An 18,871-nucleotide genomic window follows, 5' to 3' on the forward strand; every position below is an offset into this window, starting at 1 on the left:
TCAGCTTCACTTTACATATAACTTACGTTAGGTAAACCTTGTATGAAATCTCTTCTGCCAGTAGTTCGCTGATGAACAGATTATGATCGAGCTGGCAGAGTCATTATAGTTTGTAGCAAATTTTAGTGAAGTATATGAAGTAAAAATTAACGTGAAGCAGTGTTTACTGCTCAAACTTCGTGAAGTAGTATTTTCTTTTACGAGGAATAATACCAAACATATGCAAAATTCAGGTTACACGTTTTAAATGTACAAGAGCAAACATTTAACTCGAATAAACTTGGAAGCGTTATCTTTTATATGCTCCTAAGCAGGTATATTATGAGATAATGTAACGGAGGTACATATACATGGTTTTGTATGAAAAATGGACCTAGGAAATAAGGTTATGATACCTACACGTACGCTGTATATTCCAATGATTTTCTTATACACAAATACTCCTTAAAACAAGGGAGGAAGAAGGTTTATATTCAAATGTAAATCCACGCATGGATACGGTAAAGATATTAAACTTGTATATATAAATATGGGAACTCTCCCTGAATCAACACTTTTCTTCTTGCTTTAATTCACTCTTTACTTTCAATAAAAAAAAAAGAAGATGATGATGGAAATCGACATTGTCAAAGCATCAGCCAACAAACCCATTCCTTCGTACTATGATGATACCGACACTTCTGAAGCAGATACAGCTCTGAATACGCCAACAGGTAGTTTGACAGATGCATTTGTCAAGCGATTTTCATCCACTTCATCATCCTGCTCGTCTTACAATACAACAGTACGAAAGCCGTCTATTACACCCAGCAATAGCAAACCAGCATCCCCTGAATTACTACATAAAATTCAAGCTTTGGAGATGGAAGTCAGCCAACTTGTTGAAAATGAAATCAACCTCAAGAGCCAGTTACTCATGTTGAAGCAGCAACAGCAGAAACAAGGCAAGCAATCAGCACTTGATCGTATCCACAAGCACATAGAACGGTTTATGACAAGCAATCGACAGCAAAACAGCGAAAAAAACGTCAGCGATTTATCAGGCAACGAGTTACCCGCATTGTTTGATGAAAGTGATCCCAATGTGGATCAAGTTGAGCATAATGCTACCTGTGTGGGTGACACAACACACTATTCAGCAATTGATGTACCCAGTTTCCTGGTATTTCGACTGAAAGCCATGATCGATCATTTTATGAACAATAAGGAGGGCGCACAAAACTATGGCCAAGGAGAAGCATCTTTCTGTACCGAGCTTTTATCAACACTGGATACATGGCAGTCTTATCAATTTTCAGCTATTTTTAACCAACAGCTTGAGCAGAAGAAAGAGCAGGACAGGATTACACGGTTATTAGAAGCTCTACACAAAAGTCTATTAAGGAACAAGTTAATGCAAAAAGACATGAATCTGTTGGCAAAGCAGTATAAATCTAGCCTGAAAGGCATACTCAAAGACTACGAGCAACAGCATCACTACCAGAAACCAACAGCAAAGAAGAGGAGGACATCAACGGTAGCAACGGCTGTGTCGCATGATCACTGCGAAAAGACACGACTTTTGCTAGAGTGTCAAATCCAAAATCTTGAAATGGCATTGTGCACCTGTCAAGACGAGCGCGATGAATATGAAACAACATTGGAAATGGTGAGACGTGAAATGGAGACCATGCTGGAGGAATTGGAGGACACAAGACAGCAGCGTCTTCGATACAAGACCCAGGCAAGTCGATTAAGAGCTGGGTTGGAGGCTCTACAAAAGAAAAAGAAAACATCTGCCAATCATGACGACAATGAAGAAGGAGAGGAGGAGGAGGAGGAGGAGGAGGAGGAGGAAGAAGATGAAGCCACCGAGGCCATTCGACTCATGTACAATGAAGCAGAGCGACAAGCAGTTGATTTGGATCGAGAATGCAAGCGGCAAGCATTGACACTGGACAGCATTCGGAAAGAGCTGAAATTGACCGAAGAGAAATATCAAGCCATGAAAACAGAAAAGAGTAAACAAACCAAGAAGGTAGAACAATCCAATCGCAATTTAACAAGAAGGATTGAAATGTTGGAACTACAATTGGCAACAAACTCAAAGTCTGATATTTCAATTTCAACGACAAATAACAACACTGAGCAACGAGACGACAACGTAGACCTTGAACACGACCATGAGGAGGATCTGCTATTGTATCACGCCAAGATTCATGCATTGCAGATCGCTCTAAAAGCAGCCAAATCCGACGCCATTGTCCAACGTACGCGCATATACCAATTAGAGCGTCAATCCATACTGGATCCAGCGCAATATGTGGTTCGAATGCAAGACATGTTTAAAAAGGAACTTGTAGTATCGACAGCAGAGCCTAGCATGGATGTTCATCAACGGCTGGCAGACCGCATTGAGTTCGAGCAGCGAGAATGGAAGCAGCGCCAATGGATACAATTCCAGAAAAAGTTCGACACGGATCTATTACGAGTGAATCGAGAAATTTTGACACTGTCCAGCCAATTGACGGAGATGGAGATGGAAGCAGAGATTACACAATCGCGACATAAAGAAGCCATGGCACTTATGCAACATCACATCAGCATGGGCTTTGAGCACAAATTGCAGAAATTAATGGCATTCCAACATAAAAAGGAACGGGAATTGCAGGATCAGCTGGAGGTGCTTTATCAAAAGAACCAAACACTGCAAGATGAGTCCATGATTCTATACGGACGTAATATGATGATGGCACACAAGTTAGGAAAAATTGCATGAAACGGAGGAATACTACTATCGCGTCGTTCATCTGTATATATATATATGTATATATATATATATATATATACTATCAATAAACTTGCTTTTCTCGTTTTACTTTTTTTTTTTTTTTTTTTTTTTTTTTTGCATATCAGTTATGCCGCCTGCTGTTCAGCCCAACCCATCATCGCCGCCTACATTAACCTTGGTACTGACAAGCACATCCACCAGTGATGTCAAGGAAGACCAAGAATGCAGTCTGTCACCCTTCATCTTGCAGAACTTGTCTGAAAACGACACGGAACAATCTTATCACGCAGTTCAAATGGCATCAAGAAACTACTGTTTTGCTCACAACACTTATTATGTGTTGAGCTGGTGTCCCAATTGTAAATTTCACATTTGAAATAAAGTTTTGGATGTCCGTATAGAATTCAAGCCCTGGTTTTCAGAACTGTGGTATTCTTGAACCCCTCTTTTATATTCCTTTTTCTCTCAACACATCATGCTTTTAAAAGGAATTGCTCGCATTGCATCTACATCACCAAAGCGACACTTTACAACAGCCGTCAACAAGCCAAGCAAGACTCGCTTAGTGGCAGGATTAGGTTTGATAGCTGCTGGAACAGGCTATTTGGGTTGGGAATATTTCAACAAAAACAAAAGAGCACTTGATGAAAATGTGTATGTGCCACTTGAATTGATAAAAAAAGAGCAAATATCACCTGATTCTTTCCTTTTGCGAGTATCAACAACAAAACAACCTTCCAAAGACTATCCAGTGCCATCCTGTTTGTACATTAAAGATGACACAATTCAAGTAATGAGACCCTACACGCCCATCAATCAGAACCCGTACAAGGATGGCCATCTTGATTTGGTTGTGAAACGGTATCCAGATGGCTCAGTATCTCGCACGCTCAGTGGATTCCAGTTGAATAGCGATATCCATGTGAGAGGCCCTATGACGGAGGAATATCTGTACAGTGAAAATAGCTTGGATACAGTGGGCATGGTAAGTGCCGCCGTGTGTGTGTACGCTGTAATTTGACAGCTGGATTAAATCAGCTCTACATTAGATTGCTGGTGGTACCGGGATTACACCCATGTATCAATTAATATGCCGAATTCTGGAGAATCCTCAAGATCAGCATACCAGATTATGGCTGATTTATGGCAACAAGACAGAACAAGACATTCTGCTGAAATCTGAATTAGATCAGCTTGCACAGAAATTCAAAGATAGATTCAAGGTGAAATATGTGCTGGAAGACACCAACAATGCAGCGTATGAAAAGGGCTACGTGACCAAGGAAATGATTGAAGCCATGTCCAAGGACGACGGAGAACGCAGAAAGATATTTGTATGTGGTCCAAACAAGATGCTTCAACTAGTATGCGGAGAGAGAGCGAGAGATTATTCGCAAGGCCAAGTGACTGGAATCCTTTCTCAATTGGGTGTTTCCTCAAATGAAGTATGGAAATTTCAATAAAACATGTATAAATGCGTCCATGGCAATGTGTCTCTTCTTTCTCTCTTCTCTATACATAATTTCCCTAGATTCAAACGATGGCTGTAAAAACCAACGCTGACGACAGTGGCAGCTGTGATGCTCCACCTTCACCCAGTTTATCCACCGCATCTTCACTGACATCTTCAATTTCTTGGATGCAAAAATCGCCTAATGAGCTCATTCCAATGCTGAAAAATGCGTATAGTTCTATCAAGGACAAAGAGCGAGGTAGTCTAGTCTATTGGCAGTATCATATAAGCCTCTACTAATATCCACCTAGATTTGAAATTGGCAGCTGAAATTGGAAAATCATTGCTCGAGAACAACATGGCATTAAAGACCAACTACGACCACCTGCTGTCCAGTTATGCAGCACCCTACCCAACGCCCTCCAATTCATCCAACTCACTGATCAAGCTGACAGAAGAAGACCCGGAGCAAGACCTGAAGTATGTGCCATCGACCACGAGAGAGGCATTGGTGGAGATGCTGGAAAAGAAGAACCAGGACTTATCATGCCAGCTTGAAAATGTCCTTTCCAAGCAAGAGGAATTAGACCGCTCACACACTCGAAAGGCACGTCAGTTGGAGAGCCAAGTGGAGCTACTACAGGCCAGTCTTGATCATGCAACCACCAAGATTCAAGAGATGGAAACAACAAAGAGAAAAACATTGACCAAAGATGGTATCACTGGTAATCAGCAACACGATGAAGCAACAAACAGTGCTATCCTCACTGTCAATAGTAACACTGATACGGCTGCTCGTGCTAGAAGTGGTGGCTGCGCGGGTAATTGTGCACAAGTAAAGCTTAAAATGGATCAATTAAAAATCGAAAATGACCATGTGAATCAAGCAAAAGCACAGTTAGAAAAAAACTTGTTGGACACATTGCATGATTTGCATCTGCTGAAGCAACAGTGTGAGGATCTCCAGTTTACAAAGCATGATCACGAGCAGTTACAAATGGCCTTTGATGCACAGCATTTGCACATTGGCGAGTTGAAGCAGAGTTTGGAGGAGCATCGCCATGTGTTGACTCGACTACGAGAGCGTGGTGTCTATTTGTCAGCAGAAGAAGACGACCAAGGGGACGAGCAAAAGAAAACCAGCCAAGGCACGGCGATGCGAAACAATCTATTAACAGAACTTGAAAACGCTTGGTCTAAACATCAAGCGCCATCATCAGCATCACTGTACAGCCAAGAAGACCAAGACGACTGTAGTACAACATCAAGCATTCTATTGCAACCGTTTCAAACTATATATAATCAATTGCCAAATGTAGACACTGCTTTGGAGTCCATTCTGGTCAAGGCTGGTGTTGTCGAGAAGGATGCATTGGATGACGCTTTAAGCCTGATAGGTCGATTAGAGAACGAATACGACCATGAAAAGTTTCTGCTGGAAAAGCGGCACCTCTGTTACAAGAACGACTATCAATGTCTGGACTCGCTACGGGATGAAACGATCAGCGGCAGCACGAGTAGCAGCGGATTTGCCTATTCCTTGCCTGTACAGGTAGTAACCATGAACGCCAAGCAACCATTGACTACTGGCTTGACTGGGTCTGTGCAGAATGTGATCAAATCCATGATTTACATGACATGGAAATGGCTGCGATTCACACTGATCATGACGATAGCCATCTTTATGAGCCTGAAAGAGGGTCCATCTGCGTTATCATTGTAAATTTATTCAACACAGTGACTCTTTGGTGGTGCAAATGAATCCTTTTTTGTAGCACTTTATTTTGCATTTCTTTTCTTTTTTTCTTTTGCTCTTCCCCCTTTCTTTTCCTCTTTTATACTCGTACTCAATAAATACCAGCATGCGTAGTATCTTGTATGGACTACTCGCATTCAGTGGAATATCGCTTGCAGCGGCACAAAGTGGTAGATAAAGCATTCGTAAACATGAAACCTAATCAAGCCGCTAAACCAAGCCTATTTTCGCTTATTAGCTGAGGACTATAAAGTAACATCGTTGCCTGGCATCGATATCAGCACATTGAACTTTACACAATATGCAGGGTAAGTCTCTCTCATGTCTCAGTAAGAATAGCACAAGCCAACTCGTATATACCCCTTCCCACAGACACATTGAGATTTCAAGCGAGACGAATGCAAATCTGTTCTTTTGGATGATTGAAAACGAGATTAAATCTGGCAACGAGAAACTAGTAACCATTCGCTGTGATTAGCAGGTTAATGAATGAAGCATACTGATTCTGCGTTGTATTTCTCTAGATTGTTTGGCTGAATGGTGGACCTGGCTGTTCAAGGTAAAAATGGAGAGAAGCATTGGATTTCGTTTATGCAGGGCTTAACACACTCAATCTCTCTCCTGTTAGCATGGATGGCCTCTTTTTAGAGAATGGACCTTTTCGAGTGAACCCTGATCTGTCACTGTCAATCAATGAAGGAGGATGGCAGAAATATGCCACCAATGTCTACTGTAAGAGAGTGCAAAGTTGCGTTTAGAGTATTACAAACGCTGATGGCTTTTTAGTGGATCAGCCTGTAGGCACTGGCTTTAGTTTTGCAAACACAGACAGCTACATGCACAATATGAGTCAGATTACAGAGGAATTTGTTACATTTGTGGACAAACTGTTTATTGCATTCCCCCACCTTGCTCAACAAGATTTTTACATTGCGGGAGAAAGTTACGCTGGCACCTATATCCCTTATTTTGCATCAAGGCTATTGGAATTGAACAAGGAGCACGGCAAATACAATCTCAAGGGCATCGCGATTGGCAATGGCTGGATCTCAGCAGAGCACCAGTACAATGCTTACTATGATTTCAGTGTGCAACATAACCTAGTAGATAAGGACAGACTGCCCATCATCTCGGCACATTTGAAGAATTGTCAAAACGATATCAAAGACAAGGAGACCATTCACGTCAACTCATGCGAGCGAATCCTAACAGACGTGATTGACAGTAGTACACATGAGTAAGTACAAGGGATCTGATTATTGCAAACAACGTCTTACGGTGTGCATAGAAACAAGGCTGGCGACAAGATTTGTATGAACATGTACGATATTCGACTCAAGGAGGAAACTTATCCAGAATGCGGCTTATCATGGCCTTATGAATTGGATGATGTGACAAAGTATCTAAGAGTATGTAGATGGCCAGTTTGATCTGCTGGTTTCCTATTACTGATAGCTATTGATAGTTGGCCGAGGTAAAGACAGCTGTGCATGCAGACAAACAAACACTAGGCTGGAAGGAATGCACATCACTGGTATCTGCTGAATTACATGGTGATCAAAGCAAACCTGCATATTATGTAAGCAGTATGCTAGAGTATACGTGTACATAGCGCAAAACAACTCACGCAACAGAATCTAGTTATTACCCGGGATTCTCGAGGAAATTCCTGTACTCCTGTTCAGTGGCGAATACGATTTGATCTGCAACTATGTCGGGACAGAGTATTTGATTGGAAACATGACATGGAACGGATCAAGAGGTTTCAGTAAGAACACCAAGAAGGAAGTATGGAAGATTGACAACAAGTTGGCTGGCTATTATACCCAGGAGCGCAATTTGGTCTATGTATTGATCAAGGACGGAAGTCATATGGTACCTTACGACCGGCCCATTGAATGTCTGGACATGATCAATCGATTCATGCAAGTAGGCGACAATGTCGTTCAGGGTAGACTCAGTCAAGTAGGCAATGGCACTACTCCCATCACCACGCCAACCACCAAGCCAGCCCCAAGACCCTCTTTACCAGCGCCCTCCAGCACAAAAACTGAGAAAGATACCAATTCGCAAGACGAGTTGGAGGAGGGCGAGCTCATGCCAGAAGATAAATGGAGCCAGTATTATAATTGGGGAACCAGTACCTTGATCATTGTCATCTTGTTTGCGCTGACTCTCTGCTGTTGTTGGTGTCGTGGCAGTAGACGACCTTCGGCATCAGCAGCAGATGAATTTGGTGGTGCACCTCAACAAGTACGTGAAGGTGTCCATAGTAATAAGAACTCGCTGCTTGGCTTTGTCCGCAATCTGTTTAACCGAGGTAAATCAGCCAGCGCAAATCGACGTAAATTTCGTTTGGGCGATAATGACGAATCCAATGAATTGTAAGTTTAATGCAACGTATATAATGGGGTCTCAACAAGCTTTACTTACACTACGGTACAGGGATGAATTGGTAATTGAAACACCCATGTTGTTTGAAGCAGACGAGGATGAAGATGACAATGTGAATCAGCATCATCAGCATTTCGCAATCGATGATGAAGACGACCATGAAGACGAGGACGATGATTTTGAAGATTTTGCAGATTTTGATGATGGAGAAGCACTCACAACCAATACCAAACATACTTCCAATCCCAAAAAGTTTAAAAAGAAGGATTAAGAAGATTCAGAATAAAGCAAGGCATCTAGAATATTTATTTAAACAAGGACGATGTAGATCTTCCAGAAGTTGCAGCCTTTTTGAATCGAGACATGAATGAGCCCAATTTAGTGTTGCTTCTGCTGCTGTTGCTCATTGATTTGATATGGGCATCCGTGCCATTACTGAAAGAGAATCTTCTCATAGGCATTCTTTCATGAATCGGATCCACATTGGGTGCTGGCTCAAACGGGATGCCTATAATTGGCTTCTCTTCGCTCTCTTGCTGTTCTTCCTCCATGATTTTTTGCTGTTGTAAAGGCGAAGGTGATGTGTAGGAAACAGGTCGACGCAGACGGTGGCGCTGATTAAGCGGGGATGATTGTCTTGATGAAGCGGTAGAAGATGATATAATAGAAGACAGAAACTCGTCTTCGCTGAATCTGTAGGAGGATATATCTTCGTCATCCAGCAGTATGTCGCTTTCCATCATGACAGACAGTGGTGAAATAGAAGTGGTATGTTGCTGATGCGCTGATCTTTCTCTGCTGCTGTAATTGTATTGCTGTGGAGCTTGTTGATGGTCAAAAGGATGCTGATAAATGTTCTGTTGCTGTGGCACGGATTCTATGCCGATAATGTCTTGCCATGCCTCCACTTGTGGCAGCTTCTTGCTGGGTGTGCTGTATAATTTAGGTGTAGGAGATGCTGCTGGAAATACGACAGGAGAAGGCGTATTGAATTGACGATTCATGTTTTGTTTAGCAGAGAAAGAAAGAAGCAAAAGATAAAATTCACTTTAATGCAATTAATAAATAGTAGGCAAGTGTACATGGATGCGGCAAATGACCTTTATCGCAATGGGAGATGCTTAGATCATATGAACACAAAATGTGTAAGGTGGTACCTTTGTTACACCTTGTGTGTCTCTGGTTTTGCGCACACTTGAGTTGCATACACTATATGAATGTTTTGTTTATGAGATGTAGGTGTCAAATTACCAAGATGCTTTATCTTCAAATCATATGAAAGTGTTCTGAGGCCTCTATCCTGTTTCTATTCATAATAAGCTTCTTCTCGGATGTCTCTACGTCAATATTTATCTGTCATTCCTAATATGAACAGCTTATAAACGAGGAGATTCGCGCTACACATTCGCATTGTATTCGAGCAAGCCTCTTCTTGCTACTATATATATATATACATCTACAAGTTGCAATGATGGTTGTTTGATCCCTGCTTTCAATCTCGTTATGCCTAATCAAGCCCGGTTTTACGGAATGACCTAATAAAGAAGTTCCAATCCATCGTTAAAGTATACAATAGAATGCTTGTACATTTATTTATGTACGCAAAACTCGATACATTTCTTTTTTCTGCTACTGAATATAAACGGTATGTCGATCATGAAACTTGTTTATTCAGGTCCAAGGCGTTCTTTTTTCTGCTTTTCGCTCAAGATGGCATTCCTCAGCAATATAGCATCATACATACGAAATAAATGCATAGCAACTGGTACTACAAGGCAGTAGGCTGTGTACAAGTGCAACACTGCAGAGTGCTTGATGATGCTATGGCAGTGATTTTGTACGGCTTGGGCTCATACGAAACAGGGTCGTTTGAATCGAATGGTTTCGAGGGGTATTATTTACAATACATTGGCCAACTGCTGTATGGAATTCACCTCATGATATGCTACAGAGCAAGAATGGTTTCTTTTACTGACGATTTGTGTCACTGAGCATTATACCTAAATGGCCTTTTGTTTTTTCTCATCCACGATTATAAGCCTTGAATCAAGGTTGCACTAAATTAAAGCATGGCATGTAATTACTCTTTGTTTTATAAAAAGGGTCTCCAGCGTTCCTTGAGTCTGCACAAGCCCTTTAACAAGTGGCCTATTATGGCGGCATTGCTAGTGTTAAATGATGTCTTGAGGGCATTCAAAGAGACAATAGCTCGAGCCTACCGTGGCACAGAAGAAGAAGAAAAAGCATGATGATACCATTCACTCATACGAGAAGGCACTGAAGTATCACAGAAGATCAGTCTGCGCTTTATTGATACGTATGGTAAGGTCAGCTATATTGCAAAAAAAAAAAAAATCTTGAATTCAGCATCACCAAATGAGCCAAATGGTTGATTCAATCAGTGAGAACTCAGTCAAGACACTATTGCATCTCATTTACAAATGACAACAGTTTCACGCTTCCAACAAGCGTGATTTAGCAAACAGTAAACATAAACCCCATGACAAGCATGAGCTTGTAGCATACACAATGCTGTCATGAATACTTGAACAACAAAAAGAAAGCGAGCCCGTGTTATAGTATAAGGAGTGTATTAGATGCGTCATTGATTTGCTTGTTAAAGCAATTCCTGCTTAAATTAAATTTGTTACAAGATGCTATAGGTAATGACTCGATCATGAAACATCATAAATAGAGGTTTCACTTTGACCTGTGGCGATTGTTATATGGAAGTATTAGCTTAATTGATCGAAATGAATGTAAAACCTTTATTCATAGTAGTGTCTTTATTGACTCATCGCCCTAAAATTAAATGGGATGGCCACTGTTCAAAAGATAAATTGGAATCCTTTAGCATGATAAACATGCTCAAGAACTACATCATCATAGGCATCAACCTGTTATCCTTGAATCAATATCAAGTGCAATCAGATAATCTATGCCGGTTGTTTAGATTAGCGATCGGTGAGATATCTTGAGAGATTTCCTATTGAGACATGTTGTCTAGCACCATATACATACATTTGACGTGAGGTCCCTTGTAGTTTCAAATGCCCAGCTTTACATAGTATGTGTTTAATCTAAAGCCTACTGTGTCACAGTAAAGAGGACTGTGCTTCCCGAATGATTATCTATTTTAAAGTTGCATGATAGGAGCGCGTTAAACGCAGCATTTCATCTAGCATTATCTATATTTGAGTCTGGCATATATGAAGCCTAAATCTTTAGTGAGTTTAACAAAACGACATTGCTCAAAGCGCATTCTGCAACGTTTCATGTCACCGGCACCACTGAGAGAATCATAACTGCTGTCAACTCGCTTAATGCACCAAATCATCCAGCTACAAAGTCGCTATGAGGTAATTCAGAGGACATCTCAAGTGCAAGATTAGTACCTTACGAGAGCAGCCAGGTTTATCAATAGGGAAACATTGTAAGTCTATCAAAGAATATCTATCTGTTAATCATTCAAGGATACACCGAGCCTTTTTTGGTTATGCCGCTTTAGGCTGGAAACCCCCTTTCAATCTGGTACTCCAGCCCAATCTGCTGCTCGGTATGGTAGCTTTGGCTTTTCGACTGTAAGACTTAGCATGTACAGCCGTAAATAGTGTTCATCATCAAGCTAACGCGGATCGGCACATTGCGCATTGTCACTGACCATGTCATGGTTTCCAGAGATTTACCCAATGACACTGTTGGATCCAAATTTTTAGAGATTGAATTGCGTTATTATCCCATCTATAAAACGCTGACAGCTATCAGTTCTACGTATTTTAGCGCCAACATGAAAGGAACATGTGCACAAAAGCATTCGTTGTCTGGATAAGTAAACTTTTGCAGATCCTCAATTAATCAGATGTATTGAGAGCACTTCTAAAAACCGAAGACAAAACAATAAAGCATTTGCACATAAGCAATTGTATCAAGCCTTATTATAGAGAAAATATATTTAATTGGGTTATTTGAAGATATAGAAACGATAATAATAGAACTTTGCTAGTGTAATGCTTACTAAAGAGCCATTGACAAGCAGAAACATGTTTGCATGAATGTTTCGTACTTGGCGGAAGAGAGACATTAGGCATTTTGTAACCATGGGAACGCTCTGGGTGTCATGCTAAAATTGTTAAGCACACAATGCAAGTATTAGCCACGCTCTTCCAGCTAAATACATGAATAATATCTTAGAAATAGTTTCAAACAGACTGAATACTCTTACGAAATTCCGGAATGAGTCTGCGAAAACATCAAAAAGTGATGAATTTATTCCAGCTTTCGACGATCGGTCAGAAAATGAACACGTTAAACAACATGCCCGTTGCTTATACAAGCAACAAATATGCTGTAAGCAGTGTTAAAAATATCTGCAGAGACGTCAATCCGAATTCACCTTAATTAACATTGGAGAAACGACGACTCTTTAGTGACATGAAAACTCTCAGCTTCAAATCTCGCGTGGGCACTTTCTAAATCAGATATAATGAAGCGATATTCCTTTTGGAAAATAACATTGACAAGCAAAAAAACCAAAACCACAGTATATGTGGAATTTCCGGAAGCAATTTTTCACGGCATCACTGTTAGAAAACAAGCTTTGATGCGATTGCGATCCAATAAGGAACATCGAATCAATTGATTGAAGATGTTAAACATAACATGGGTTGGTTTATTACCTTTTTCAACTGACATTATTACAATGACAAAGAAAAGAATGGGAGCAGAAAAAATAATTAATTCAGACAGAGGCAATTCGGCAGTGAGTGTCATGGTGAATAACCCTCAATGATACAAATTAAATCAGGCCATTCGCTGTCCGTTTTGACGTAAAATAGTATTATTCTCATCTTAAAGCATTCACATATTTGCTCTAAAGAAATCACTCACTCTAGTAGCGCATTCATCGCTAAATTGCAACCCAATGTCTTAGATTTATATTGTGCATCAAAAAAAGCTATTCCTGGATATTGATGGCTTTAGCTTGTCTATGAATTTGGGGAAATAGAGTCAGCTCGGATCTGTTTTTACCATTTAATCATCATCTTGTTCTCGGGGATCGTATCTGACATTTGCCATGTTTTTCGATATCAATATGTAAGACAACATTGGCACTAAATTCCAAATGTATTTAAGGTGCTGTCATTTTTCAACTCATTCTCTTTTTCCCTGCATTATATACTTATATTTAGCTCATCTTCTATACCAAAATTATACCTTTCATTTCTCTTTATCATATACCATCGTTTCTGCCATTATGAATAACCCTATAGAATCAGCAGATGCAAGCTCAATGAATCGTCCAAATGACATTGATCACCATCACACCTATGTAAGAAAAAGAACCAGAGCTACAGCAGAGCAGCTTGCCGTCCTTGAAGACACATTTGCTGTCAATGTCAGTCCAAACAGCAAACTCAGAAAGCAATTAGCTGAGCAATTGAGCATGAGCGAAAGATCAATCCAAATCTGGTTCCAAAATAGAAGGGCCAAAGTAAAACATATGCAAAAGAGAGCTCAAATGCAAATGCAACAAGCGGCTATACGTGCACAGCTCTATCATTATCATCAGCAGCAGTATGGTCTGATGTCTCCTTATGGTCCGCCAGGTCCAGCACCTCCAATGATCCCATTACCGTATCATCACCAGCAGCATCAGCAACAGCAACAGCAACCCTTCTATTATCCTGCCCCTTACATGCGAAACAGAATGCCACTACCAAGAGCTCAAAGTGTGGATACTATCCCTTACTACGGTAACCAAAATGAATTGGCTCGGTCTTCGTTTCCAACTCCTGGCCCTGAGCCATTTATGCCAAATGATTGTGCAACTCCCCCTTCTTCCTCCGTGCCTGGTCTTCCTCAAATGGTCTCACAACACCAGTATCCCTCCATGTCCAACTGGTCCGTTTCACCTTGCTATCCTGTATTAGAGAGTCCTACTAGAATGTCTAGACAAAGCATGCCTCCATCTTTCAATCCTTTGTCGCACACATTAGTGGATGATATGAACTCTACAGCTGGCACGCTGCCCTCTTTTCATTCGGAATTCGGCGATGCTAGTAATAGCGGAATGAACCACTTGGCTCCCTTTAGTGATAGAAATGTACTATCGGAGGATTTCCCTGACTTTGTCCACGGTCAAATGTCTCCCTCGCTCAGTCCTAACCGAGAGAACCTCCATCCTAGCAATTTCTACTTTGACGACTCTAAACAGCTGAGCACCGAGAGAACCGATTCAGCAGATGGACCCACTCCTCTTAATGAGTCCGACATGTGGATCTCTTCCTCTCCTAGTAAGTTTCATCATTAATTGCTCAAATTACATAATGCTAAAATGCCTTATTTCAGAAATTGATTCTAGTGATACTGTCGACAGTGCTTCTCAAGACGCGTCAACCCAGGACAGCGATAAAACTGTGAACCCCTCTACTTTGATGATGGCTGGCTCCTCCTCAACAGTTAGTCAAGACAACGATACTGGAAGCAACTACTTTAATGCTACTACACTGACTATCGGTGCATGGCATCGTCTCAAGCTTCACGCAAACGACTTGATCTGTCTCTACAAAGCTGAACAGCAGGCATTCGTGTGGTTCATTACGGAAGGCGGTTTGCGTTTCAAGGTGGAAATCCCACTGACAAGCATGCTGGGCGTTGAATACACGCCTTCAGTTGATAGCAATGGCGAATCCACATCTGACATCCACTTTTACATGTCTCAACCCCCTCTCTTCTACATGGAATCACAAGATGACACCAAAGCCCAATGGGTCCAATGCAGCGACTTTACTGAAAACAAACAGGCTTCCAGATATCTTCGCCATACACTGAAAGGTACTCAATTGAAGCAAGACCTAGTCAATCTCATGAATGAGAACAAAGAAACAAGCAAGCTCATCCATTTCTTGGATGCTCCATCTACCTCTGTAACTACACCATTCTTACCGTCTCAACAACACCCACAATTACACCAAAGCCCAAGTTCTACCATGGTTGTCCCATCTGCTCTTCCTTATCCTACTTCATCCTATTATTGCTACCCTGATACTTCTTCTGCCTCTATGGCGTTGATGTTAAACAACAATGCATCGCTTTTAGCTACCTCCGAACCACCTGTGCCTGTGGGAGGATTTTACGCTTAGTTATTTCTGTTGTTTCGTTCTTTTCTTGTAAATAAACATATATCATTTTCATTTTCATAATTAAATAAAAAAAAAAGACTTGTCTAGAGCCTTTTTTCCAAGAATGTTAGTATACCCATACATATTAATCGGATGAGCGTTGTTGCAGTATGATCTGTAGAATAGTCCTCATCATTTGGCGCGCAATCAATCGCACTGAAGTGGTTAAATTTTGGATTGGGCGCTTGGTGTACAAACAATACGATGGTGATGTGTGTTTGTAATGTATTTAATAAAGCTTGTTTCACTTCTCGCAACTTGAAAATGGTAACAGGAATGATTGCCACTATCAACAGTATACGGCGTATATCAATTCATAAAAGCGCAATGCATACCAATGGCAAAGTGGTAGCACAAGATCTGTCAAATGCTGTCTGTGCGTACATTGTTTATGCAGACAGCGGCTTAGGCTTGCTTTTTTTTGTCTAATACAAATATATGTAATCAATAAGACCTAGCAATCAGATGTCATGTGTTGTTGGGAATGGAGAGGCACACATGCCTCAGCTTTCCCTAGAAATAGCTATTTGTGGGTCAAATGTCTTTTAATTTAAAGTAGCCTTAATAGGTACCTCAGTAAATTAGTGCAGCAGCAAACACAGGTAGGGTTCAAAGGACAAAGCAATATCCCTTAGAGAAAGTAGCGCCTCATCCCTCTTGTAAAGAAGCATGTGCCATCGATTACATTTTCCATATACCGAAGGCTTGATGGCAGTGCCTTGTAGCATTTGCGATGTATCAAACGTCAGCCAGGAACATCAAATGATTGGCCTTTGGCTGACCAAACACCAAGCAAGTATATATGTCGCGTCCATCATGATGATTAAGCTGAAAAAATAGGTTTCAGACATTGCAGGCGACACTCTGCTACCCAATGTCAAAACTGATATGATCAACGCGATGCTTCGATTGAACGCTGCAATGACACGTTTATCGTACCATGTTGCTACCAGTAAATCACACATGATGGACATCTCGAAAGCAACCAAGCATGGATAAAGTTCAAAGGAGCCGTCTCCAAAAATGATGTTTCGCTCAAATTAGTTTCACCCTGGAAATGAAAGCTTGGTAAGGACCCGACACCCATCCACGCCTTGGAAAGAAAGTAGAAAAGACTTGAAACATTGTGTTTCATTTTAGATCGAGCGATTATTGCTTAAATGTCGATACGGTGAGGTAATGTGAGGTTTTGTTGGGCTATCAGTGTGTTGATCTCTCAAGATTTTTTGTAGAACAATTTTGTTAGTTTATGTAAGCGATCGGATCAAGCAGTGGTGTATCAACAAGAGGTTTGAATTGGTCATTGACTTTAGAATGGTGGTAAAACAATCTCGCGGCTATCGCTGCGAAAAAGCATCCTATGCAACAGGACAACAATTGATAGATCTCTCGGGTCAACGTTATAAAGCGTATCTCATCGCCCAATAGCACGTACTATTGTCATTTCAGTAGACAGATTGAGTGCTGATAACTGGTTACGGACTAGTGTAATCAAATATCTGGCTCGCTACGCAATCTACCTCGCTAGCTCAATGACGGCGACACTCTATGGGCTCTTGCCAAAGACATTTCAAATCAGAAATAACAAGAATTTGGTATACCAAGTGTATTTTAAACAACCAATCAAAAATGAATGAAAGGTATCTGCCTGGGCATCCCCCTTTGCTTATACACTGATCTCTAACGAAAGCTATTATTAAGTCGATGTGAAAAAGAGTTCAAGTTTTATGTAGCACTTACACACCACCTTCTCTGTTTGTGCCACGTTTTTTTGTAGTAGAATTATTATACTATTCGATGATGTTGCTCTGGAGATGAAGACATAAAGCTGGCCGTGCGTAAAAATAAGACTTAAGATCTACAGCGACTTTTTTTTTAAGAGATTGCCATTGCAAAAGACCCCCCCCCCCAACAAAAGCAAGAAAAAATTATTTGAGCTAAATGATTGTTCTTTCATGTTCACGATCTTCATTTAATCAGCATCGCAATCATCATTGTCATCAACAGAAAGGCATTTAGGTCAGCCAGCAGCAATGCCGTCGCCAAATTCAATTCAAACTCAGATATTTTTTTGTTCAAGATTGGACAAATTTTGTCTTTGTCGACTTCTTTAATCTATTTTGAGGTATTCGATTATATAAATTGTGATGATCACCCTACGCTTCCTAATACATTCTTGGAGTACTTTTCCAGGCGCATCCAATGGTATCAAATAAGATAAATGTTTTGAATAAACTTGTTGAGTAATTTACGAAAATATGAAAAGAGGTTTTTGGCCAAAATGTCGAAATTCTGCATATGAAGACCTGATAAAAGTGGCTTCAGAAGTTGCTTTAGATTGAGAGAAACATTTTGATCCAATATATACCATAGTAAAAGTCTTCATTATCAGGGTCAAAAACGCGATCGTTTAATTTTCGATGAAAATCATGAGGGGTACCTTATGCTTTTTGGTCGAATTTTGGCCAAGTTTTTTTGGTCCCTAAAAAGTTGAGCAAAGGTGTCAGGAAGTAAGTGCCAGATGAGGTCAATTGTTTGGTGCTATTCTGACGGTCTAAAACGGCCATGAACGCAAGAAAATGCAGCTCAAATGCACTCAAATTTTGCTGTATCAGGTGCACTAAGGATTAAAACGGGGAAATATCAGTATGCTGCTTGCCCTTATATGAAGTAACTACATGTATATGGATGTAGAGCATCGCATAAGAATCAGATCCACAGATAAAAGGATGGTTTTCATATGGAAATGGAGGGTCAAAATGAAAGTAGCAGTATTTTAATAAGATACGCGAGGGCAAACGGTAGCGCGAGCTACTGCTGCGCAGATTGGTTCTTACCCAGGCGAAGCGAAGGTAGAGAGCCATCCAAAGCATAAACACTCGTATATATTAGAGATTGTGGGCTTTTTTTTTACGGTATTCAAGCTAGGAGTATTCGGCATGCTACATGGACAGCAAACACTTGCATTGAATACAAGTTGGTGTTCCCCTTGAGCTATACTGCCAATCAAGATATTCACCTGATAGGCATGCAACGCAGCATTTTATTATAGTCAAGGTAAATAGCTCTGTTGGTAGTATTGGCTTCACATGCTACAAAGGAACAATATACATCTGAAAGAGTATATTGTACAGCAGCAAAGCTGTATAAATGACATCAAAGCAACAAATATAGCCAATGCATAAAAATATAGAATATGCGAGTCTTCACATCTTATACCGAGGACAAGTCTATTGACTATAGGATATTACGTCTGTAGACACTATGGAATTCCTGGGAAAGTAGTAGTAGGTATAATTCAACATCCGTAAGAAATA

The 18,871-nt window shown here is 40.6% G+C and overlaps 7 protein-coding genes across 7 annotated transcripts; 6 read left to right on the forward strand and 1 right to left on the reverse strand.

Annotated features, from left to right (window-relative positions):
• Positions 1-604: 604 nt before the first annotated feature.
• On the forward strand, positions 605-2,758 carry ATC70_000650 (uncharacterized protein; the record flags this gene model as incomplete). The annotated part of the gene is made up of 1 exon (XM_064820061.1): positions 605-2,758. The coding sequence occupies one exon, from the start codon at positions 605-607 to the stop codon at positions 2,756-2,758; it is 2,154 nt and encodes a 717-aa protein (XP_064683981.1).
• Positions 2,759-2,897: 139 nt separating this feature from the next.
• Positions 2,898-3,146, forward strand: ATC70_000651 (uncharacterized protein; the record flags this gene model as incomplete). Its single annotated transcript, XM_064820062.1, has 1 exon — positions 2,898-3,146. The coding sequence occupies one exon, from the start codon at positions 2,898-2,900 to the stop codon at positions 3,144-3,146; it is 249 nt and encodes an 82-aa protein (XP_064683982.1).
• Positions 3,147-3,245: 99 nt separating this feature from the next.
• Positions 3,246-4,233, forward strand: SWI6_1 (transcriptional regulator swi6; the record flags this gene model as incomplete). The annotated part of the gene is made up of 2 exons (XM_064820063.1): positions 3,246-3,755; positions 3,820-4,233. 2 exons carry the CDS (start codon positions 3,246-3,248, stop codon positions 4,231-4,233), a joined length of 924 nt encoding a protein of 307 aa, XP_064683983.1.
• A 77-nt stretch (positions 4,234-4,310) lies between these two features.
• On the forward strand, positions 4,311-5,946 carry ATC70_000653 (uncharacterized protein; the record flags this gene model as incomplete). The annotated part of the gene is made up of 2 exons (XM_064820064.1): positions 4,311-4,482; positions 4,535-5,946. 2 exons carry the CDS (start codon positions 4,311-4,313, stop codon positions 5,944-5,946), a joined length of 1,584 nt encoding a protein of 527 aa, XP_064683984.1.
• Positions 5,947-6,085: 139 nt separating this feature from the next.
• BMT2 (25S rRNA (adenine2142-N1)-methyltransferase) lies at positions 6,086-8,644 on the forward strand (the record flags this gene model as incomplete). The annotated part of the gene is made up of 10 exons (XM_064820065.1): positions 6,086-6,149; positions 6,218-6,287; positions 6,352-6,436; positions 6,504-6,538; positions 6,608-6,711; positions 6,766-7,216; positions 7,268-7,388; positions 7,445-7,558; positions 7,621-8,363; positions 8,425-8,644. The coding sequence occupies 10 exons, from the start codon at positions 6,086-6,088 to the stop codon at positions 8,642-8,644; spliced, it is 2,007 nt and encodes a 668-aa protein (XP_064683985.1).
• A 34-nt stretch (positions 8,645-8,678) lies between these two features.
• Positions 8,679-9,377, reverse strand: ATC70_000655 (uncharacterized protein; the record flags this gene model as incomplete). The annotated part of the gene is made up of 1 exon (XM_064820066.1): positions 8,679-9,377. One exon carries the CDS (start codon positions 9,375-9,377, stop codon positions 8,679-8,681), a length of 699 nt encoding a protein of 232 aa, XP_064683986.1.
• Positions 9,378-13,627: 4,250 nt separating this feature from the next.
• Positions 13,628-15,515, forward strand: ATC70_000656 (uncharacterized protein; the record flags this gene model as incomplete). Its single annotated transcript, XM_064820067.1, has 2 exons — positions 13,628-14,666; positions 14,722-15,515. 2 exons carry the CDS (start codon positions 13,628-13,630, stop codon positions 15,513-15,515), a joined length of 1,833 nt encoding a protein of 610 aa, XP_064683987.1.
• Positions 15,516-18,871: the final 3,356 nt, after the last annotated feature.

This window comes from Mucor velutinosus (genome assembly GCF_035048745.1).
Source record: "Mucor velutinosus strain NIH1002 chromosome Unknown tig00000041, whole genome shotgun sequence".
Lineage (NCBI taxonomy): Eukaryota > Fungi > Mucoromycota > Mucoromycetes > Mucorales > Mucoraceae > Mucor > Mucor velutinosus.